The sequence below is a fragment of the Echeneis naucrates genome, chromosome 21 (assembly GCF_900963305.1).
Source record: "Echeneis naucrates chromosome 21, fEcheNa1.1, whole genome shotgun sequence".
In the NCBI taxonomy this organism is placed as follows: domain Eukaryota; kingdom Metazoa; phylum Chordata; class Actinopteri; order Carangiformes; family Echeneidae; genus Echeneis; species Echeneis naucrates.
The window spans coordinates 1,355,316-1,379,989 of NC_042531.1; the positions used below are offsets into that span (position 1 = coordinate 1,355,316).

The 24,674-nt window shown below is 45.9% G+C and overlaps 2 protein-coding genes across 6 annotated transcripts in view; both read left to right on the forward strand.

The window, feature by feature from the left end:
* dgkh (diacylglycerol kinase, eta) overlaps window positions 1-4,407 on the forward strand; it is a 39,397-nt gene extending 34,990 nt beyond the window's left edge. For all 3 annotated transcript variants that reach the window (XM_029530175.1, XM_029530173.1, XM_029530174.1), the window contains one exon: window positions 1,635-4,407. In XM_029530175.1, the coding sequence (XP_029386035.1) occupies window positions 1,635-1,665 (31 nt within the window). In that variant the 3' untranslated portion in view covers window positions 1,666-4,407. The remainder of the gene's footprint in view (window positions 1-1,634) is intronic.
* A 1,996-nt stretch (window positions 4,408-6,403) lies between these two features.
* On the forward strand, window positions 6,404-24,108 carry akap11 (A kinase (PRKA) anchor protein 11). 3 transcript variants are annotated; one of them, XM_029530549.1, is made up of 12 exons: window positions 6,404-6,512; window positions 9,417-9,514; window positions 9,873-9,983; window positions 10,065-10,118; window positions 10,606-10,743; window positions 11,450-11,714; window positions 12,099-16,470; window positions 16,568-16,708; window positions 18,640-18,726; window positions 20,588-20,634; window positions 21,098-21,297; window positions 21,426-24,108. In XM_029530549.1, the coding sequence occupies exons 1-12, from the start codon at window positions 6,410-6,412 to the stop codon at window positions 21,594-21,596; spliced, it is 5,787 nt and encodes a 1,928-aa protein (XP_029386409.1). In that variant the 5' UTR covers window positions 6,404-6,409; the 3' UTR covers window positions 21,597-24,108. The 3 variants fall into 3 exon arrangements, with proteins under 3 accessions (XP_029386409.1, XP_029386410.1, XP_029386411.1); XM_029530550.1 differs by having other exon boundaries at window positions 18,643-18,726; XM_029530551.1 differs by lacking the exon at window positions 18,640-18,726.
* Window positions 24,109-24,674: the final 566 nt, after the last annotated feature.

The following is a 24,674-nucleotide window of genomic DNA, read 5'->3' on the forward strand; positions in this document are numbered from 1 at the left end:
TGTCTCCTCTCGGTCTGTTTCTGATGCTCTTTGACCTGTTGGATGTCTCCCCGTTCTCGCCACCTGTTGTGCTGCGCTGCATTGCTCTGCTTGGCTTCTTCTGTCTGACCGTGGCTTTGTGAAAGAGACCCACTAACACTGTCTCTGCTGGGGAGGTGGGGGGGCTCAGGTCAGGAATTCTAGAGAAATCAACAGGTGACCAGTCACTTTGCTCAGATTTGTGGGACGTTTGAGTGACAACTTCCTCATCAAAGTGTAGGTGTGAACCGACGTTGGAAATCAATACGTCTGACGTCCGCCCCCCGAAGGAAAACAGAGCTCATCTCAGGAACTGATTTAGCTGCTGATTTGATAACCTGGAGTGGACTAAGAGGCAAACTACACACATTTGACTTTTCCATCAGTATTCTGAAGCGTCGGTGGATTTAGTTTTCATAGAAATGACAGATAGAACACACATAACCACCTAAACCTCTGATACAGTCCTACAAAAGATATTCAACTCTAACTCCAGGCTCATGCTGACGACGGCAGGCTGTGTTGTTGGATCATATTGTATTAAAGAAGTTTCTATTATTTTGCCCCCATCATTCACATCAGTGAGAAATAACAGTTCGCCCTTTTACAGCCAATAATGTGAAGCGTTCGTTGTGTTTTGTTATTTGAACACACTTCTATAATCATCCGTTTGCAAGAACGACAAAAAGCAAACACAAATTTACTGATTGTTGTTGGAGTTGCAAACTGAGCTGGTCAGTAATTTTAGGACGATAACTCCATCTGTAAATCCAACTGATTTATTCTGTTATACTTCATTTATCAGGACCAGGAACGTCTGAAACTGTCTGCAGTAAAAATTAGAATTGCATCAAACGGTGCAGCAAAAAGAATTCAATACATGATGTTACATAATAAACATATAGTTAGGGTTAGGGTTATTATATATAATATAATATAATATAATAATATTAATGACATTACATGTTATTATGCACAACTCAAGACACTTAAATACCCAAAAAATAAAATATTCAGAAATATGAAGAAGATTAAAACATAATTGCACTTCATTTTATTGCATCGTTAAATTACACACGTATATAAAACTACAAAGCAGCAGGAACCATCGTGTGCAGTCTGCAGGGGGAGGGAGGAGTAGCTGGTCATCGGTGGAGCATAGTGATGGAGAATAGACAGGTGAGGTTTGCAGGCTAGGAGACGTGTCTTCACGTGAATCCTGAATTTGAGTCGGAGCCGGAGGGGTCGACGTGGTTCTGGGACTCCTGCAGCTGGATTACCTTCAATAACGTAGGAAATTAAGATTACGAAGAAAGTGAAGGTGCCATCAAAGTGATGAAAGTCCCAGAAAATGTGAACTTTGTGGCAGCATCAGTCACTTGAATTCATCCTTTAACACCATATGTGTGTTCATCCATCCAACATTTAAAACAGCCAGCAGGGAGATGATCTGAAAAGGGCTTGATGAAGAATCTTTTTTTCATTTTTCTGGTAGAAAAATATTGATGCTGTCAGATTTTAGAAGTTGGTGTGACCTTAAAACTATTTCCACCTGATTAAGTTCAGGTCCACCTTCCTCTGTGCGTCTCTGACGTCGTGGTCTTTTTCCTCTTCAGGATCTGGGGATATCGAAAGTGGGTCATATGAAGAGAATTCTCCAGGGAACTAAAGACCTGGCCAAGATCTCCATGGTTGACCTCTAACCCAGGAGCGGGCGCTGCTGCTCGGGAGTGGGGGGGGCAAACACCGCCTCCCCCCACATCAGTGGATGTTTGGGAGCACCGAAGGCAGGAAGGAGATCACAGGTATTCTGTAATTCTGCTGAGACGAACTCTGTGATGAAGTGAACGAGAAACATGGGTGTGTTTGTGCTTTGGTGCCAAAATGACAGCTGGAGGGAGGTTTGAAAAGAAGTCATGGATCTTCACAACAACAACAACAAAGCCATTTCTAAGTTAACAACCATCCCTAGCACACAATCAGGTATGCAACTGACCACGCTGGTGACGGGCGGCATGTCGTCTGAGTCGTGGCGACAACCTAGTAGCAAAACCCGGACTTCCATGAATGTGGGGGGTTAGTGATGTTTGCTGCGGGTGAATTCAAGCAAAGACGATAACCTGATGGTTTCCCAAAACGGTGTGTCGCATGCTATGCTTGCTCAACTCTTAATATGTTTAAGTGCATGATCAGTGTCTTGATTATTTTTTATTTTTCTTGTGTGCAAGAATAACACTTGAACAAGTTTTACATGACTTAACTATTATGATGCCATTTGTTACTACTGAAAGCATCTTTTTTTGGGAATCCAAATCCAACTTTTTTTTCCGAGCTCTAACTTATTTTGTTTGCATGATAATGATGTCAAGTGCCATATTTTCAGTCATTTGTGTAAAATGTGCTTTATTGGTGGACATCATAAGGATTTTCGTTGAGTTTTTTTTTTTTTAAGCTGTTGATGCGGTATGAATATATGGAATTAATATCCGTAAGTTGAAACGTGCTCTGTGGATGTGAAATTCAGTACCAAAGTGAATGTCTAAGAAAACATGATCACCAACTCTTTATTGAATAGGCCAGTAGGTCTTAGCTCTTAGTTCTATTTAAAATGGGAAAAAGATAAGTATAAGTGAGGAAGGAAGTGAAACAGTTGGTCTAAAGCCAACCTGCTATACTGTAAGGTCGACTTTTTTTTTTTTTTTTTTTTAAGGAATACTTAAAAGGCACTTTTTACTTCTTGCTTCATGCAAGTGCAGAATCCTCATATCATTACATAGATTTAACGGTTCACCTCAACTTTTTAAACCTTTGGGCAGTTTAACACAGTATTTAACACTAGATTAAGCGTTAGATATTGGTTTTGAATATATGATAGAGGCGTTGATCTGCAGCCTGCATAGCATCGCTCAAGTGCAGCTTCTTCCCATCGACTCACGAGTGACACGCTGTCAGGACGCTACTCTGACTTTTAGTTTCTTTTAAGACAGGTGGCATTACAGGGTATATTTCTATATGTGATGCTAAGGTGGTATATTTGCATATATATGTATGTGTGTGTGTATATATATATATGCACTGTAAATACAGTATACCAGTGTATACAGACAATGTTTGTAAGCATTGTACTCTACTGCATTTGTAGATTGCTGACATGGCATGCACTGTCAACAGCTTACACACTTGATTGTGTATATTACACCCTAACAATTGTGTATAGTTGACTTTGTTCTAATCTCTTGTACATGATAATGCTGTTGTATTCTAATGATGGTGCAATATTTGATCTTGTTTTGATACTGTCTCTGCAGCTTTCTGATATGTTTCTCAGTGGGCGGGGTGGGGGGGGGGGGGACACCATGAGAGAGTTTTTGTACATGTACCCCTCCTCCTCCTCCTCCTCCTCCTATTTCTCCTTCCTCGTGGTATGAGGATTAGATCTTAAAACATTACACCCGTAGACAGACAGACTGCTTACCGACTCCAAATTTCTTCCAGCGGTTCTCTAGTTTGTAGTTTTTGCTCCTTTGTGCTTCCAGGATGAAACTGTAAAGTGGGACTGTGTCAGTGAGCGAGTAGAATGGGCAGACATGACGTGTTGTGTTCATTTGTGATTCTGTTCTCACAGTGTGTGTGTGTTTTACATTGACTCCATTTATATAGTTAACATTGCCAACAAATCTTCCCCATTTGATTTCAACTCCAATAACTTATTCATCCCTTTTTATGATAAATTTACCAAGACGCACAGGTTTCCGCCATTCATCACTCAGTAATGCAGATAACATTTGTTGTGCGTTGCCCCTAAAATGCCACTGGAGGGCAGCCTGTAATATCTGCTGTCCCTCAGGCGAATTATTTCACAGTTGCTTTATGCCGACAATCAGTTGAGTCATTCCTGTTATTTCTAGTGTGGTTTCCTTAAACATGCCATTCTAATTCATGTTTAAGGTGACCGTCTTTGTCATATGCACTATTGTTCACCCTGCAACTCAGCCAAAGATCGATGTGAGTGACTATAAATCACTAGATTTTCTCATTTTCCCAGACAGAACTATGCCTTTAATTATTTACTGGATGAACTATTTGGTTTTTTCCAAACCAGAAAGGAAAACAGGATGTAGGTTTGAACCGGGCTGGTATTTGTGCTTCCGTGTAGCAGGACAGGCCATCCTCTGCTTCAGGTTCATCCCTTTCGGCTTCACATTCATTTCATCTCCATCACACCAATCACCAGACGGGCCCTGCTGTGTTTGTGGCGTCTAAGTTCTCCAGAGTGTCTGCTGCCGGATTCTGTAAATCTAAAGTGTTTTTGGCTCCTGACTCCAGATGAGATAGTGACTGAATTTTCCACAAAAAAAAAAAAAAAGTGGAAGTTGACACCTTTTCTCCCCTTCGCTGTGTTTTCCAGTAGTCTGTAAATAATGCTGCAAACTGCCTGGTTTTCAAAAACCAATGAACCCATGCAAGGATCTCTAAAAGACAAATTCACACGTAGTCTTTCATGTGGTTCCTAAAGTGGTGGGAGAAAAGTGAATTTCATTTGTTTACATTACGTTTACAATGGCACAGTTTTAATTTTTAAGAATATATATGTAGGTATAAACAATATTTGCATATTTATTGCCTAAGGTTAAATGATATGATGTGTATTGTGTTTTCACATTTGGAATATAATGTTACAGTTGTCACCTGTATTACTATCTGGATGATTTTGGTAAAGTAGTTGATCATTTTTATGACTACTAAGTGACTGTTTTCTGTGCCTTTTTATGGTTAGAATGCATGGTTAACTATTTATTACAATTTGGAGTCACTGAGATGTGTATTTTTGTATTCTAAATAAATAAATGGTTCAGCTTTTGTTGTACATTTTTAAGGCGCCTTAAAAACAGGCTACCTATTCATATCTCTCTTCTTCAATAAAACCAAATACATATGCAGCGTGTCTCCGCCTCTCTTGATTTCACCTCCAGGAGCTGGACATATGAATGACACTGATGGAGGTTGTCTCCTTTGTCTCATGTCTTGTTTGTTTGTTGTCAGTTAAGGTAAAACTGCACTCATCTCATGTGTACACCAACAGGTAATGCTGTCAGGCCAGCAGAGATGACCAGTAATGAAAACAATATGGCAGCAAAATTAAATTTAAAATCCACTTTTAAATGTCAGTATTGTCTTTCAGCTCAGTCAACAGCTAACTGTTTACAACAAACTGTGTGTGTGTGTTGTTAGCAGGAGCTGCACTACACAAACCAGCAGCTGATCACACAAATCAAAAGTCCTCATTAGACCAGACTGTTGTTGTAGAGCATGTCCTCCGAAGGACACAGCTTATATCTTTTTAGAGAAAATAGTTGGTTGCTGCTGTTTTATAACTAAAAGTCTCATTCACTGAGACTTTTAGTTATAAAACAGGAAAAATCAGCCATCCCTCCTTTCAATGAAGGACATTTTCTGTGCCGTATCTCTTCAGTGCCATAGGATAAATCAAGACAAAATAACTGACATTTCAAAACATAAAAACTGAGTTGAATAACTACTTTGTGACTTGGGACTGTGGGTCATGTGTGACATTTGAAGTTATGTTGGAACATTTTCTACCCTGAGCATTCATCCTTCTGTTTTCTGATGAGACTATTATTTACTCTCTCTGGTTTTTCTTGAGGGTTGGAATATAACTGAGTCCATTTATTCTGCTCCAAATTTTGGGGACTTTGATTCTAGAGTCCTCTTTCCAATTCATAATTGGCTGTTCATTTATCTGTACTTCTTTTTTCCCCCAGCTATAGTTGGACGCCACTTCCATAAATATTTTTGTTCATTATAATTGTTGGAATGAATTGACAAAGATGACTTAGCTCTTTTTCCTCATATTGAACTACAGTAGAAATGACTGTGGCATTTTAACGGTTGGTCATTTTGAAACTGAATTGGCCTTTTGGAGCTTCTTGAAAGTTTTTCTAAAACAAAACCAATTGATACTGATTAATGAAGGATTAATCCTGCACAAAGTAAACGCTGACTGATTAATGGTGGATTGTTCACATGTGATCAGCCGCTGTCTTACTGTTTCAGCTGTTCCTCTGCAGAAAGGAAAAGGAGAAAAGACTGAAGTTAAACTTTGATTGTGAGTGATATTAAGTGAGTTGCATCACCTTGTGCACTAAATTTAAACAGTTAAAATGGACCAGCCTGTCTGCTAAAGTTATTTACATGCATACAAACCTCTCGGACATTTCCAGCTCTGTAAGAAGAGGAAACATGAGCTATAATGGAACAAAACCCGAGTAAACAGTCCATCTCATTCTGTCGTCATGTTTACGTTCATCGATTCCTCTGTGTTCGACAGCGTGAGTGCGGCACGGATCGTTCTCTCTGCGTGCTATTGGCGATGCCTGAGCCGTGTTGTTTTCACGGGGAGGTCGGTAGATCGGTAACGGACGGAACCGGAGGGCTCGGTTCTTCTGGGGATTCGGTGAAATCGACCCAACACGGTAAAGTGCACCCCCGCCTCCTCCTCCTGGGTGGAACTCTTATCTGTTCCCTTCTCTTGAAAGGTTCCGGGCAGCAGAGACTGGGTCAGCCGGTGTTGTACTCGTCATTTTATGATAAACGGTGTAATCTTTGAGGTTTTGAGCCGATGCTGGCTTTTGGCCGTGAAGCTGAAGGAATCCGGTCGGTCCGGGTGTGTTTGTCCTCACCGGGCCGGACGGGAGGGGGAGGAAGATGGGGCTCGGACAGACGGATCGAGTCCGACACTGAGCCGAGGTAAAATGATAAGAATCACAGCGATAGATTTAGAAAGCAGAAAGTAAAAAATGTCGTGGTGGAGACGAACAGGACCGTCAGGCCACGTTTTGTTGTCGGTTCGGCGACACCCCGCTGTCCGCGTTAGCCGCTAACTGCTAGCGGCTAGCAGCAGCTAGCAAACGGTCGTCAGGTGCCATCACGGCGGCCTGGCTCTGCCGTTAGCCCGGTGATTGGCAGCCTGTCGGTGGTGGGTGACCGCCGTCCGCTGGGCCCCACATCCCTGAATAATGATATTAATAATGATAATAACGAAGGAGAACCACAAGCGGGGACGGTTCAGTCAGCTCAGTGTTAGCCGACCCTGCCTCCTGATGCCCGGAGCCCGGCCGCCAACATCAACATCCAGACCGGCAGGCTGCTCGGTGGCCTGTCCCAGAACGAACATACCTGGAGCTGCGGGATGTTTGTCACAACATGTAGAAGAAGGATGTCACATCAGCTTGTTGTGTGTGCCCACAGAGGTGCAGATCATCAAACTGTGTTGGCCTGTTCATCCTATCAATAATAAGGCCACTGCCCAGCTGATGTTCCTGCATCTCCGTTATTTAATCACCAGCATGTTTTTTATGGTCATAAGAAATGATGTTAAACGCTGCAGATCTTATCGATGCTTGTGTTCTTACTCAAAGCAGGACTTTAATAGTCTTGATACCAGATGGCGTCAGTTTCTCCACCAAAAGAACCAAACGTGCAGACGTGAATGGACGTACCGTTTTGACAAGATCTACCCGGTTTGCAAAATGTCACAGTTTCCTGCAGCTCAGTCACACGTAACTGAACTGCTTGTTTTTTCTGTTCCAGAGTCAGACACCTCCAGATATCACATACAAACAGGAAGAAATATCCTCACAGTAGGCTTTTGTTCTGGATGACATTGTGACGCTGACACACACCTGTGCTTTTCTTACAATGGCAAGCCAAATGTCTCCTGGAACCACAACCACAGAGCAACTCCACACTCTTGTCTGCCTTTGCCTAAAACAAAGACCAGCTCAGATTCCTATAAAAGGAAGTTTTATATTTCATCTTATATCCACTTGTCCTCGACACTGACACCACCTGACCAACACTGTCACCTCTGCCTCATTTAGAGGCCGAGACAGTCTGGTGTTTGGTCTCACAATGAGCTGTGAATTCTTTTCTCATGTCCTCCAGAGTCTGTGCTTTTCTATCTCCGTCTTTGTTTATCCATCCCTCCGGCCACCCACACTCATGCTCAGAATCTGGCCCAGAACGATCCCCCAATCAAACAGGAATTCAGACTACACAGTTTCTGGCCTTGACAGGTTGTTTTTGCTGTCTTCTTTCTAAGATGATCACAAGCACACTCTTCAATCCCCTTTTTGCTGAATCTGCTGATCATTCTTGTGCCAACACTGATGATTAGTCTCATGAATCAGCCCTTGTGGATTTGTCTAAGTCTAAACTTGATTAAACTTAATTGCAGTTTTTCTATTTCTAAATACGTACAGCATTATGTGACTGCATTAGTGACATATGGTGATGATGTTGGCCAATTAAGTGCATTCTCATAAACTACAAGGCTTTGAACTAAACATGAATCATCCCAGGCTTAAATAAAAGAGATTTGCCAACTCCTTTATGATGTTCATCTCTGTTCACAGTCATAATAGACGTCATTGTGCCAGTTTCCCCTCGTGAGTGCACTGGAATGCACTGCATGGTTGAGGTTAGGCAGAAGTGGCTAGCTGTGCTGTTGTTTTTTTGTGCAGGCCACCAACACACCCGTGAGAAGCCAGGAGGTCCTGGGACACCGCAGGGAGCCGGTGCCATGCGCTCTGCCCCTCTGGTTCTCAGGATGCAGCTCGGGCTGATCAATAGGACCGCCTGCCTGCGTCTAGACTCAACTAGCTGCTTTGGACTGTACCTCAAAGGGGAGTCTTGGATTTCTTGGGAAACTTTTCCTCCTTGTGCACTGTAAATATTTTGCCTCCTTTACCCGCTCTCTCATGCTGCTTACCGAGTGTGTTTCCCCTGCTCAGAGCACACACCCCTGCTCTCTCGCCTCGCTGTTTGATCTTTGATGCAGGCCTGTCTGTTAGGAGAATATCAAAGCAGCGTTGCCTGCCTTAGCTTATCCAGTCCAGCAGGACAAGTCTAGGCCTACGTTCAAGAGCTCGCCTCGTGGTATTTTCACACGGGTTTAACAAATAGCTCGGTTGGCCATACAATCTGGAAAATTCAGCTGACTGAATGTTCTCTGGTGATGAAACATTTCTGATCAGTTTGACAGACTGGAGTCTGTCAGTGTCTGACGGCCCAGGTCGGGCTTCTTCCAGGCACCTGTTCCTGTTTTGTCTTTTTATAGATGTGCAGCAGTAGATAGAAATATGCTGTGCTATATGTTTGTTGTACAGTCATGTGGTGTTCTTGTGGCTAAGGCTGAAACAGCCAAGAGAAACCTCGCACTGAACCATCCTGGTGTCCTTTTTAAGTTTCTGAATGTCGTTAATGGAGGGACCAAGCTCAGATCCCAAACTGATCCTCCTCATTTCAGCAGTTTGTCATGTCACTCACTCTGTCCTTTCCCCCTCTTCCCTGTTCCCCCTTCACCTCTCTGTTTACAGGTGAGCAGCCAGCAGCCGTGGAGCTCTCTGTTGCTATGGATGCCTGCGCTCGTATTAGAGGAGTCCCCATGAAGTGCAGGGCCTCAGTCCGCAAAGAGGTCTGTCTGCTGGAAGCCTGCTTTTTTTTTATTCAAATATTGTCCAACAGGCAAACAGTCAAAGCTCAAATACTTAAAATAATCAGTCCTGAAGCCTCATTATATATTATATTAAAGAAATATATAGTTTATAAGGTGCTGGTCATCTGTGCCGGTGTCAGAGGGAGGAGAGGGAAGTCTGAGGGGTGTGTTGGGTTGTGATTGGAGGTCTTAAGGAATTACATTGCTGACTTTGTAGCTGGACATTTGCATCTGAAGGTTTTGAGCAGGACAAATCCAAATCACATTTAGTTTGGTCCTCATAACACATTCAGTGTCTCGGTTGTTTGTAGTGTGAAACCTGTTTGTGTGTTTGCAGACCGTGCGTGACGGAGGAGCACAGTGTGTGAAGAAACTCTTCAGGAGTAAAAAAGTGCTGTGCAGCGTTGGCCTGGAGCCGTCGACCAGAGAGACCGCAAGACTGACAGAGGTTTGCTGCACACAAACCGCCATGCAAACACATATGAAGCATCAGGTACATTAATACTGATTGACAACTGTGCTCTTTCAGATTAATTTCGTGTGTCTACCAGGCCAATGTGAAGGGGAGGATGCCACCCAGAAGGTGAGTGTTCATGAATAGGAATTCCAGCCTGATCCCAAAGTGGCAGTGATGGAGTCGTAACATAATGACTGGTGACAGGCGGGGTTACAGGGGTGGAGCGTCTCTGAAACAGCCAGGCTCATGTGTCACTCCCAGACAGAAGAATCGATTGGGGGCAAGTCGCAATCTGGTGCCGGGGGGATGCATGAACAAATCTCTTCCACTCCAGCTCCATTTTGCTCCTTGCACCTTAAGGCTCCTTCTGAGGTCTTGTAATCCATTTGATCCAGTGGATCTCCAGGGGTTTTTTTTATATCAAGGACTCAGTAGCCATACACTCTTCTGCTTCTATTATTAATGAAAAAATTATAGCTAAAATAATTTAGCCCTTTCTATGCTGGTGGCTCCTTCATGGATGGAGATGGAATCTTTGCTTTAGAAGTTGCACTGGTCATGGAGTTTGACCTCCAGACTAATATGTGTGTTGTATGTTTCCTTCTTGCCCCAGGCTCTATCATCTCTGCCTGGGGGGCTGTGTGAGCTGCTCAGGTCGCTTCACGTCAACAGTCTCAAGAACGACGAGGTTCTGCTGCTCAAAGACTTGCGCAGGCTGGCCGAGCACAGAGACGCCGGGCTTCAGCCTCAGGTGGGCCGCAGACATGTTGGTGTTGAAGGAATGTGCTCAGTTAGCATGCTGAATGAAGCAGAAGTGAGATGATGGCAGGGAAGTGGGGGGGGTAAGGGGAAGTTAGTGAGTTAGTAATGGGAAACCATGCAGTGCTGAATGTTTACTGAGACAGGAAAAATAGGTATTTTTGAAACTTTCAAAACAAGTTTATTTATATTGGCTGATGAAATAACTTCTCAGCGAAACAACGAAATAACTCCTGCAGTTTTTCATTAAATAGTTTTCCCACCGTATGGTAATTCCTGCCTCCCCTCCTCATAAACACACGCACCCCCAGTGTTTCTCACGGTTCTGAAGAGACGCAGGTCGAAAAACAAAACAGACAGAAAAAATATTGTTTTTTCAGACCGTGGTTGCAGGCTTGTCCTCCCTGATCCCATGTGTGGTGTTTGGGTTTACACAGGCCCCAAAAGTCACTGTGGTTTTGTCGCCCATGTCAGACAGTTGGACCTTCTAATGTGAAATGTGTGTTCTGCACATGTAACATATCAACTGGCAATCAGGACACAGCCATAACAGAATGTTTCCAGCCCTCTCAGCCCTAAATCCTAAAATTAGGATTGAAAAGAATCTCTGTTTCTGTTTAATCAGGCAGATTCTGGACTGAGTTTTCTTTTGTCTTCCCCTCTTTATTTCTTACTCTGCCATTTCCCTCCACCTCCAGTGTTGGCTGAAGGCTGTGTGTGTGCTGAGGAACAATCCCAGCACGGGTGTCTACCCTCAGGCCAGCGTGGCATCTCTGTTAGGCCTGCTGGGGTGCTACATGGCAGGCGTCCGTTACGCCCTGGAGCTTCAGGCCTTGCAGAGGAGAACGTCCGAACCCAGTCAGCCTGAGGAAGACGACACCAACCAGTCAGTCTCATCAATCGAGGACGACTTTGTCACTGCCCTGGAACATCTGGAGGAAGACGATGTGGGAGAACATTCCTGTAGGTTTGACCACTGATGCTCAGTGACATTTAGTCGCAGCTGGTCTCTAATGTCGAGCATCCTGTAATCTCATCAACTGAATATAGATACTAGTGAAAAATCCAAAAGGGGGACTAAAAATTTGAAACCCTTTGTTTCTGGTACCATCACAGTGTCAAAATGGCAGGAATTTAAATTGATAGTGGCAGTTCACAGCTAGATGGCACCAGTTAGTTCTTTTTAGTTCTTTTTTGTGAATAAGGCATCAGATGTTTGTTTTCGCCCATTGGTCTTTTAACTCTGTGTGATGTTTTATGTTCTTATGGTCTTATGTTTTTATGTTATCTGTTGTATTTAACTGTTTTTGTTCCATCTCTCCTTCTTGTCCACCCTCACACATGCAGTGACCTATCGTCATTTCAAAAAGCGCGACGTGGCGTCACAGACGGTCCCAGCCCACAAGAGAAGAAAAGAACTGTTGGGATCCCGCGTCATCATGAGCTCATCTTCAAAGAAAGGCTCAGCCAAACACCGATCAGGCCCAGATGTGTCCGTCACAGTGCAGAGGTCATCCAGTGTGGAATCTCAGTGGACTTACTGCAGCCCTGGAGCTCGACTTCCCTCACCCTTGATTCATGTCAGTGATTCAGAAGAGTCGGACTGCTCCAGCCCCAGTCCGATCATTTTCCTCGACGAGGTGAGCTACCAGAAGAGCCTGTTGGCCAAGCTGGACATCCCTCAGGTGCCAGGGGGGCCCAGAGAGCGAGTGGAAGACTCTGACTCTGAAGTCAGTGAGTTTTTCGACAGTTTTGACCAGTTTGATGACCTGGAGGAGCTGAGCTCGGAGAGCTGCACTCTGGCACTTCCTCTAGACACCATCAGTGCCACGACCACACAGAAGAAGTCTGAGTCGACCACCGGTGGGTCCACGTCCAAATATGTGTCTAGAGGCTGCTCAACCAAGGGTATGAATCCTCACCGCTTCGACCAGCCCGTTCTCCCAGCCAATGTGAAGAAGCCAACTCCCCTGAAACCAGGATCTCCCTACTCACTCCACTCAGAGGTGCCCGACTCCCCTCGGCCAGTGCAGACCCCGTCTGATGAAAATGGTGGGCCCCTCTTCAGTCCCGTGAGCTCCTCAGCCTTCAGCCCTCTGGTGGACTCCAGTGGCCCTCTGGAATACTTTTGGAAGACAGATGATGATGGATGCAACAGCTCAGAGCTCCGAAAACCACAGGATCTCTGCTCTCTGTATAAGACCTACTCAGACTTTGCCAGCAGCCTGTCCAAAGAAATCCTGGGTTCTGTGTGCGGATACCAGTCTGCTGTCGACATCAGTGACAACAAGAACCTGAGCTGCGTCTGCCACAAGGAATTCACAAACCAGTCTGGTTACCTGATGAAGCTGTCAGAAATACAAGAGACTGTGACAGTGGACAAGCTGCAGAAGAGGTCCCAGTCCCTGAAGGATGGCATCCAGAGGTTTGCCACTGACTTGGTGGAAATGAGCCTGGGCAGTGCTCTGCGGGACCTCCAGAAAGGTGTGTCCTCCTGCACCACCACCTTGTGTCACTTAGCTGCAAGGCTAACCTCATCAGTGTTTCAGATGGCTTTCCATGAGATCGGCATGCGCCACGCCTACGTGTTGAAGGAGCGAGCAATCAACGGATTAGCCGGTTTCCTGGTTGGAGAGGCCATGTCAGGGGCGCTGAAGGAGTTCCTGACGGTGAAAAAACAGATTTTCCACAGTACGGTGACGCGTTTTGCTGCTGATCTTGCCGAGGAACTTGTGTTTGAAGGCATTATGGAAGTGTGTCAGTTCTCCCACCCCTCAACCCCTCTCACCTCCAGTGACTGGTCCTTTGGCCAAAGGCAAGAGGAAGAGGAAGAGGAGGAGGTGGTTTCCTCTTATGCTTCGGACTTGTCCGAGTCTGTTATCCAGGAGGCCTTCATTGAGCTCTCCCAGGCTGATGTTGCTTTCACCAGCCAAGCGGCCATTAGTGTGTCCCTGGACAACATTTGTTACGTCAGCGCAGAGAACACCAGCACCAGCACCTGCAGCACCTTCACTAACCAGCAGGTTTTAAGCTCCAGCTCGGCTGTGCCGACTCCAGGACCTTCACTAGAGGACGCACCGTGCACGGTGAAGAAAGCCCTGTTCACTGTGTCAGGCATGGCCAGCTGTATTCCTGTTCCCCAGGCGGGTCAAGCCCTCTCCCACCTCCAAGATGCTGAGGAGACCTGTCAGTCTAAGTCCAGCTCCTCTGAAACCCCCCAGGCCAGCCCCAGAAGAGCAGCCGTCACCTCCTCTGACAGCACCACAGCCACACAAACTCATCTCTACAGCCATGGGACACAGACCCCCACACCCGGAGGAGGCCCTTCTCAAGGAAAGTCCCCTTTCCAAAACTTCTCTGGCAATATGGTGGACATGATAGTGACTGAGGCCTGTGAGCTTATAACTGCCTCTAAGATGAAGAAGAGTTTTGGTGACTGTGCCGATTTCTTTACAAAGACGGTGGGAAGCCGACGGGACTCTTCGTCCAGGCAGGAGACGCCAGACTCCCCGTCGAGGCTGGGAGCTGGCAGCGACTGTTTCAGGTTTGATTGTAGAGATTCTGGGAGTGTGAGGAAGGGCGGACCTGTTGAGCCAATGACGGACTTTACCATACCTCACATTTCCTTCCAGTCGGACTCTCGGAGCCAAGGCGGTGCCAGCAGAGAGTCAGATCAAAAGACCAGAGGTGTGGCTGAAAAACATCCTGTAATGATGCAGACTCTTGACGTGCCAGGAACTGAGATGGGTGGACAAAGGAGGACACCTGTTCCTGTCGATGACTCAAGTCCAAACTCTGGACAAAAGTCTGGCGGGACTCCTGGTACCCCCCCTTCTACTCCCCAGCAGCCCAGCGAAGTCTCCAAGGAGAAACAGATAAAACAATTCTCCAAGAAGCTGAAAAGCAAGTTGGCCAAGGAGTTCTCTCCCGCCACACCCCCTCCCACGCCTCACTATCAGCCTGAGCCAGGCCCAGGACCCAAAGACACGACGCCCGAGGCCGACAAGGCCGAGTTCATGCTCAAACTGATGAGGTCTCTTTCTGAAGAGGCCGAAAGCAACGATGAGGAAGAGGAGGAAGAACTTGCAGAAGAGTGCAGCGTGGCGTCTACCAGATGTTTAGAGATGGGCTCGGGCAGGCGTGAGCTGAACCAGATATCCGCTCGCAGGATGTCTAACAAAGAAGCTCTCCACTATGCCGAGCGTTTGGCCTGTCACATTGTCTCCATGGCAACAGAGATGGACACTCTGGGAGTGGCAGAGGAGGAGGATGAGGAGGGAGGGATGAACAAAGGGAGGGAAAGGAGGAGACACAGCGTGGCTCAGTTCTCAGAGCAGACACTCAACACCCTGTGGGTGTACGCAGGGGAGGTGGCTGGAGAAGTGATCAACGATGTGAAGAGGATGGTGAGCTCTGGACAGCAGTGTCCGTATCACAGAGCCCTCAGGAGAAGAAGCCTGGACAGATCTGGATCTGAATGCTTGCATCAACCCCACCACAGGTTTGGACCCCTGACAGACCAGAACAGGGACTGGAGGGTGGGAAGGCTGGCTGAGCAGTGGTCCAATGACTTGATAGCCTCCGTCTTCCGATCTCCCACCTTCGCTTCAAGCTCCAGCTCCGGACTGTCCTCGGAGTATCCGAGCTGTGAGAGTGTGACGGATGAATATGCTGGCTACCTCATCAGGGTGCTGAAGAAGGAGGGGGGCAGCAGGGAGCTGGTCCTAGACCAGTACGCCAGCCGTCTGGCCTACCGCTCCATAAAACTAGGCCTGGCTCACGCCAGTCGTAAGATCAAGCAAAGATCCTCCAGCAGCCGCTTTCACCCCTCCAAGTCACTGCCAGATGAATGGAGAGCTTCTGTGAGTGATGCCTTGTCCAATAAGGATGGAGCAGAGTCCTTGGGCGAGGACGGTGGGTGCTGCTGCAGGGACTTGGAAGAGCAAAGCCAGCGGGAGTACATGGATCTGGTCAACTTCGCAGAGTCTTTAGCTTACAACATCACCTGCGACGTCACTCGCAAGCTGCAGCTTTCCTCTGTACGACTGCCCAAGTCTCTCACTGACTCCTGTCTGTACAAGAAGTCCAAACTCGAGGACATGGCAGAGAATCTGATCAGGAACTCCTTTTCCTGCCCCCTGTTGTCCAAGGAGGGGAAGAGCAAGCATTACCACAGCACGGGCAGCCTGTATGATGGAGGGTACAGCAGCAGAGTGATGCAGGTCATCGAGCACTACGCCGGAAAAATAGTTGATGACACTTTGAAGATGAGTCTGGCTTCAGTTGGACATCAGAGGACCCAAGGCCAGGAGAGACACTCCCATGCCCAGAGGCTGTCTGGGGCAGCGGTGGCGGGCCAAGCTCTGGGGGAGAGGACGTGCCGTTACTGTCAGGTCCAGGAGTGTCCGTTCTGCACCAAACACAACAGGCACCACCAGTCCCTGATGGAGAGGAGGAAGAGGGGGGCAGAATGTCAGGGGAGGGCTGAGCGGCTGTCGGGCATGGACATTCCCAAAATCCATATTGACCTGGACCACAGGGCGGCGTTCGCCGAGGAGATGGTATCCATGGCGATGGAGACAGCTAAACGTGAGCTGAGCAACACCAGCCTTAACGCAGACAGCGGCATCGGCCATGATGGAACCAGCTACGCAGAGAGCCTGACCGCCGAGATCATGACCTCCGCCCTGACCAACATCTGCCAGGCTGCCAACATCAGGTCCGTCTCACACAACTATTTCACATTCACGTCACCATTTAACCCCAATTAGGAATCAATTATTTTTAATTTAGTTTCTGTTTCTGTCTCCATGTAGCTCTCCAGGGAGAGAAACCGCAGAGTCAACTGTGTCCCAGCAGCTGAGTGTTGGTGACGACAGTCTGGGCAGTTGGTCCAACCTGAGCTTTGAGGATGAACACCCAGACGACAACAGCAGCTTCCTCCACCTGAGCGACAGGTACACAACCACTGGGTTTGTTGTTGTGGGTCACTTTGTGCTCTGATATGGTCATTATCGAACGATATGAACGATCCTGATTTAAAATGTTCTCTGTTTTATATTTACATTTAGAAGCTGAATTTGGTCTCAGGTCAGGTCCACTGAGGCAGCTCTTTTCACTCAGTATTCCTGAGATGTTCAGAAAAACGCTGCTGGACCTGTTTTATTTTGAACACGCCGGCTTTGTATCGTGGTCTGGACGGCCAGAAAGACCTTTGTAAACAAATTCACCCCTCAGTCTTCCTCCCACAGTCCAGTGACATGTGTGTTTCCTGTAGGTGTGAGTGAGAGTATTGACTTTATTTTAAAATGAAAAATTATGTGTGTGTGTGAGCCACATGTACTAATAATAATAACGTTTTTATTTATAAAGCACTTTTGAAAAGCTCACTGACACTTTACAGGAAACTAGTTGATTAAAAACAATAAAACCAGACAGAATAAATGAAATCACATCAACAAAAACATGCAGAGAAGAAGAAGAAAACACAAAAAATAATAAAAGAGAATATCAAAACACATCCTGCTGTGATTCATGGCTGGACTACATAGGAAATTGAAAATTTAAATATAGGCAAGATAGAAAATTAAGAAGTGGCACAGAGGATCTCGTGGACCGGCACTTGTTGAATGATCAACAAAGCTGATTTGGGTTTAATTCATTTCCTTTCCAGGCAGATGAATATATTTGTGTGATCAGGATGTAACAGCGAGCTCCCCTCTTTAGGCCGTGCTGAGTATATTTGTGTTGTCCATCAGACTCCAGAGCAACACAGAAACGCTCCTTCATTGCTAGTGTTGGACCAGTTTTAGCAGGAGTCTCCTGTGGTCGGGTCTAGATTGGAGGTTTCCCAAGGTCAGCACAGGGCACGGCGTTTGGTTTGAAGCCTCTTTGCCAAAATGCAATTTTCTCTGATTTGTGCAAATGTTGCATTATATGTGAGCCCTGTAACGGATATGTTGTTAAAGATTTATGCAGCTGTCAGTGCAGCCAAGTTTGTGAAACACACCACACGGACGAGGAGCAAGTAGTAGTTGTGACAGAATTGGCCTTGGCTGCAGAGGGAGGGGGGCGTGCCCTCTCAGTAACAGGGTCGCATTCAAGGCTCTGTGCTCTGGGACCAAGGATGTTGACATTTCTGGCAGAAGTTTCTATCTCCATAGAAGTAAAACTGACAACATTTAAGATTCTTTCCCATGATAGTGAAAGAAATCATTGTGTTAGCAGCTCCTTTGGCTACCAGGACCCAACTTAATGTATCATAATATTTTCTAAAGGTGTGTCTGTGAGCGCTCTCTCCTCTTCAGGAACTTATTCCCTCCATGAACATAGTCCAGCATGCGCAATTCATTAGTGCCGCCAGGAAACATTCCCACTGAGCAGATGAAAAATACAGCAGAGAATGATGATTGACTAAATGACAGCGAGAAAGCCATAGCTGAGGTAACGCAGATTAATGGAGGTATTTTTAGATATCAGAAATGTTCCTCCCATCAGCCTCAGTGAGAGCGCCGCACGCCACAGTGTGCAGGTCCCAGCCAGCAGGCTAATCGTGGACTAATTACAGAGAGAGTGTGTGGTGTTGTTTTCTGTTGCCAGCTGGTTGTCTTGGAGGATTAACATGGATTACATGAGGACAAGAATGATCGCACATCTCAGGCATTTAGTAACAAATTGTTTCTGTCAACATCACCCCTGAATCAGCCAGGTACAGGATGGAAAAGTCGACACCATGGCGAAGAATCTCTCAGTGTTTTCTAACCTCACCTGGCATTTTAAGGATTAGCTGACAGCAGAATGAGATGAAACTGCTCATTACGTCCTGATCTCTGTAGTTGTTCTCGACCAGGCCCCGTCAGTGTGACAGCACTGCCTTCTCTCTCTCCAGCAGCAATGGGAACAGCAGTAGCTGGAGCAGCCTGGGCCTGGAGGGGGAGGCGTGTGAGGAGCCTATGTCATTCTCCCCCTCCGACAGGTTGGTTTGCAACTGGATGGCATGGATAACCCCCCCACCCCCACCCCCCAAACACACACCACGTGATTTCACCTAAAATGAGACAAAGATCAATGATGAAATGAAAAATGACGTACATCACTGAACGGCAGCATTTCCATTTGTTCTTTGTCTCATGCTAGGACCCCCCCCCCCCCCCGCATGACCTCACTAAAGCTCCAAGTAGAACTAGACCTCCTAGTTGATGTTCCTGTTAGCTTGTGATGTATTTGCTGTTTCAATGTGACCTGCATGCGTTTTCTTAGGCTCATTTGCAGGCCCTTTGATTTAATTCCATTGATGAATATAAACCCACCGAGGGCTTCAGACTGACTGACTGACTGACGTGCTGCGGGTCTGTAAGACTTAATCCTGACTGAAGTTCAGAAACTCATTGTTTTCTCAGGCTGATGAAGCTGTTCTCATCTTTCCACCCAGCAGACACATTTCAGCGCCATTCAATCAATCACCACGCTCATCAACACACACCCGTATCATCTTAGCTTCAGAGTCAGTTCCTCCTCTACGCTGCCACATTTACTTTTTTTTTTTTCCAACAACACCCATGTTTTATTTTCCATCATCACAGTACGCGGGTTCACAACTCACCAGGTCTCAGATGTCTGAGTTTCCCCACAGACATCCGAATGCAACAACAAGGAGATCGTCGTCTCACAACTGATCAGTGCTGACAAAATCATTTAGAGGACAAAGTGTTGGCAGGATAAATAGGGAGTCTACACAGAGCTGGTGCATGTTGATACCAGTCTGACTGACAAGTGGCACCAGTGGCCTCCTAAATTCTACAGAGCAGCACATTTATAAAACACTTCTGTTATAACCTAAACACAAAAGTATGGCGGCAGCAGGTGAAACTTTTTTTCATAGTTTTGAGTTCTGAAATCTCTGATTTCTGATTGGCTGACTGTTCTCTTAACCTCTTAACCTCCTAAAACCCGAACGCTGGCATGGCATGTATTTTTAATTTCTCTTTCAGGTGTGATGTTGGTCATCTTGAATGGAAGCTGAAATGTATTATACTCTTCTGCCACCACTAAGCTGTATAATGACCCAGTACAGAAAAATGTAATATTGCAGTCTAGACGCCCCAAAATGTGATGTCGCCAGGTCCTTGGCTGGGGGGGGGGAGTCTATAAAATAGACACTGGACTAGGAAAACACATTTCTGCTTGTTGACATTATTCATAAACAGATTTTCAGAGTATTTACAATAGATACGTGCAGTTATTAAGTGACAACAACAACAACAGTGTGTTGTATATTGTGTAACACTGTCTGGTCAGTTCAGTGCTGCCATTAGGGGGCAGGTCTCTCACAGACTCTGCTTTGTGCTTAAAATTACTTCTCAACATGAAAATGAAAACAAAGACAGTCGGTGCTGAACCTCGGTGGGTTTCTGCTCTTCAGGCTGGTCTGTTACTGTCCATGAAGCAGTGAAGCTCTGCATCAGAGTCTGGGTGTCTGTAGCTGTGGGCTGTGTCAACAACAGTGATTAAGAATCTTATAAAGTGCAGAAATGACTGTTTACTTGTTGGCACGACGCACAGCAAATATTTGTGTGTCTGACACAATGGACGTCAAGTTAAGATTTTCAGCTTAAATCTGTCCTTACTGTCCCAGCTGACAAAAGACACCAAAGCGGGAAGTAAATTCAACTTTAAACACGGAGTTTAAATGCAAAGCGCGGCTCCCTCAGCACGTCTGAGGCATTGTTCGATTGGCTCCCGATGACCTGCTGTGCTTCAGTCGGCGTCAGTTATCTGAAGTTCGCTTGCTGTCATTTTGGACGTCTCACTAATCTGTGGCATTTCTCTTCCTGCAGCGACAACACAGAGGACAAGGAGACTGAGGTGAAGGAGGAATCCAGTGGTAAGGATGTTTTACTGCCCTCAGTTTTACCTTCAATTTGTCTAATTCAATAAAAACTTTCCCAATAAGCAGTTTGGCCCAAAAGCTGTTCAACAAAGAAGACTTTTGGACAGCAGAGGAGGGGGTTCGGGGGGGTGGGGCAGAGAGAAAGAGGGGCCCCTCTCCTAATTTGAGGTCTTGCTCTTTCCACTCATTGAGATTGAGAACATTTGGCCTTCGTTTCAAATAGCTGTGTGCGTCCGTCTGCCTGTCTGAGTGTGTTGTAGTCGGGGATTTTACCGCCCCCGTCTTTAAGCACTCATTCATCCCCTCCAGTTTGGGGGGGGTCCCTCCGTTCTGCTGTGGGAGCGTGGGAACCCAAACTGAACAGGCAGGGACTGTTCCATGTTCCCTTGGTGCGTCGGCAGAGACGCACACAGATGTACAGTCTGTGAGGAATCGAACACGTGTCTCTGTGCTGCAGGGACACTCTGCGTGGACCGGATTCAGCCGCAGCCCCCCAGGACGGCACTGCTGATCGTGAACTCGGACGTCACGGAGCTCGGCCACGGCCCTCAGCACGTGACCTCCGACCCCCAGCTCAGGAGCCTGCTGCAGTGGGCGGCTGCCTCCATGGCCGACGTCCCCCAGGTCCAGCTGAGCCCGGACAGGGAGCTGCAGCAGGTGACTGACGTCTGTTCTTCCTGTCCTGGTTTCCATAGAAACAGCAGACTCAGTATTTAGGTTGTCGTGGTGACGGGAAGCTTCATCTCTGCTCCTCTCAGGTCATCGATCACTGTTTGTCTCCTCAGCTCCCAGCTGTGGTCCAGAGGCTCCGGGACAGGAAGTGGAGGGTGGGCGAGCTGATGCACACTCTGCTGCGCTACTGCGAGGAGAGCCAAGCCCCGCCCAGCCAGGCCCAGCCCAGAGAGGAGGACCTGCACCATGTCCCCCTCTTCCAGTGGCTCCTGGAGAACACCTAGGGCCTCGGACCCTTCCTTTCCTCCTCTCCTACTTTCCTCCATTCCTCACTTCTCTCCTCTCCTCTCCTTCCCTCCTTTCCAAACAGGGCTTTGCGATCTCCCACGGCCCCTAGAGGGCGCCATACGAAACAGCTGATCCAATTAACTCATGAATGTGAGCAGCGTGCTGCACATTGCATGCTGTGACGCAGTCAGTATTCTGTCGTTTTGTCGTTGCAGTTTCACGATTAATCGAACTGCATTTATCACGTGTTGAATTCGTGAGCCGTCCTTCCCTCCTTCCCTCCTTCCCCCCCACACTTTGATTTGAAGCCCTCGCACCTTGCTGCTGCTGCCCCCGCCGCCATACTGGAAATATGGAACGAAAAGACTGCAGAGAGAGAGCCCTCCCCCTTTCCCCCTTCCCCCCCATGTGTGTTCCAGACAGACAGAGCTGCAGTGAGTTGAGAGGAAGAAAATGTGTTTTGTGTTTTAGGGAATCCCCATCGCTGCCGGGCCCGATGATGTCAACACACCCACAGCTCACCTCCATGGTGCTGTTTTCACATGCTATGAGACCACTTTTGGTCTCACACACACAAACACACACCCTGCAGCACTACCACACCCATGTATTATCAGAAGGAATCCAAGATACACTCATCATGATCTGACAGTTTCCTCTTCAGTATATCACTGTTTCTCGTGTCCAGCCAACTGCAGGTTGGACCCGAGCTGGACCAGGTCTGAAGTCCAGTATAACCAAGACCTGTCAGAAAAAATACTTCAATTTAACTATTTACAACATTTTTCAAAGTCACAAGTATTAAAATGTTAAAAGATATTATTTTTATCTCAGTTTTCTTTTTGGTGCAGCAGCAGCAAATAAAACTTAGTTTTTTAACAGAAGTTCTAAGCATGTTGGACCCATAAGCACCAATACCGATTGATTAGACTCAGTTTAAATTTGCACAATGTTCTTTATGAAGGCCATTTAAACAGCAGCAGATAAAGCACTTGATTTATCTTTATTCCTGTTTTATCTTTAACTACCTTTGTGGTTGTCGAACTTAGTAAAACTTAAATTTACTGAGCCAGTATTTAAAAAAAAGAAAAAAAAAAAATCTATTCTGTTTTTTTGAATGTAGAGAACCTAATCAAAGCTGATCTGCTGCTCAAAGCTGTGAAAGAAGTCATCATTGTGGCTTCCTGTTGCCAAATGTAGCTGCTGATGACATACCCCCCAGTCAGGAGGAGATGTGTGATGCTCCAGAGGAGGGAAGATCCAGTGACGCAGATGGTGATCCGGTGTGCACTTCCAAAAACCACAAATGAAAAGCATGTCCACAGCTGAGTGGTCGTGTCGCCCCCGCTCCACAGTCACCTCTGAAGGACTCTGAACAACACAACACACACTTGTTACTCACACGCACAGCACTACCAGCTATTTGCTGAGATGCACTTTTGGGCCCAGGAAAGATGAGACTGGGCATTTCCAGACCTCTCCAGCCTTCAGAGCCCCCCCCCCTCCCTAAAAGAAAGATTATTGGGATGCATATTGTGTTTGGTTCTTTTGTTTTGTGTTTGTTTGAGGGACCTCAGGAGGAGCTGCAGTTCCTCAGATTCCTATCAGGACTTTTTTTTTTTCCCTTGAGCTGTACACTGTAAACGAGCCACCGCCTCACAACCATTACACTCCCCCCCCCTGCATGGCTGAACCATCATTGACTTTCAAAGCTCACCCCCCCCCCCCCTTCTTCTTCTTGATGTATCGAAGCTCGTTGGGCTCCTGCAGACGCCTCGTCTGTTCCTGCTTTGTCTCTCTGCTGCCAAATGGTCATTTAATCTTTAAGGTTTTTGTCCTGTTTGATTTGTTTACATGCAAAGATGAATTAATCACAAAATTCACTATTTAAAAAAAATGAAGTGATATCCAAGTTATATCTATTGATATAATAGAATGAAAGGAAACTTAGTAAAGTATTTACCTGAGAAGTGAGTTTACAATAAAGCAATGTATTAAGAGTCATGAAGAGAGAGAGAGAGAGCGAGAGAGCATCTCTGTGAATGTTTAACCGTTCATGTAGGATTTTCCCAGGTTTTTTCCTGCAGCCTCCCTCCCCAACAGTTTTATTTCTGATTCCATGTTACATTCCTGAGCACACCATCTATACCGTTGTGTTTGTAACAGCTGACTGTTCCTGCTCTTCAACGTAGATACTGTAAATCTTGTTTTTCGCTGCCGTTGTTCTCAGTGTTGTGTCCGGCCTCTCGCTGACACAACAAAGAAGAGCGAATGATGTTTGTTCTCTCCACTCACTCACTCATTTCTGTATTTCTCCTGCTTCCTTGTAAAATCCTGCCAAATGAAGATATTTAATATATTATGTAAGTTATATAACAGTGAATTCACTTCATGTTCTCCCTCGTGGCATTGCTGGATAGTTTACACATTCTCAGCTTGAAGTCAGAAACTCTAAATTTGTTTATGTTGACGCTCGGTGTGATAATAAAGCTTTTTCATGTGCTCTTATTTCTTCTTGTCTCCTTTGCAGATGTTTGGTTTCATCATTTCACAAACAGAAATGAAGTGAGCTTCCTCAAGAATGAACATATGTGAAGATAAACAGAAATTTTCTGAATAGATTTTAGACATAATTCATTTCAGCATGTTTCTAATTGGTGAAATAAAACATTAGTAGTTCTTATTATTCTGAACCTTCTTCATATTGAACTGCTCGATAAATTAGGTAGAACCTCTCAGTAATCGTAATGCTGAAATGAGCTTCAATATTTTATTTAACAAATGAAAGCTTCAGTATGAACAGTTACACCTTGATTATAATATCAGTGTTCACTGAGTCTGGTCCATTTTTTTGTCGCACAAGTTTCTTGTGTTTCTCTAAATTCTGTAGAAACTATTTATTTTAATGAATTATACTGTGCTGATTGTTATGTGACTTTAATGCAGTTCTCTCTGACAGAGGTGGTGACTAAGAGTTAATTCATCCAAAAAAAAAAAAAAGAAGAATCACTTTATCAGGAATGAGCCCGAGGACCAGGAACTAGACCACATCAGAGTCAGTCTTACTGTCAGTG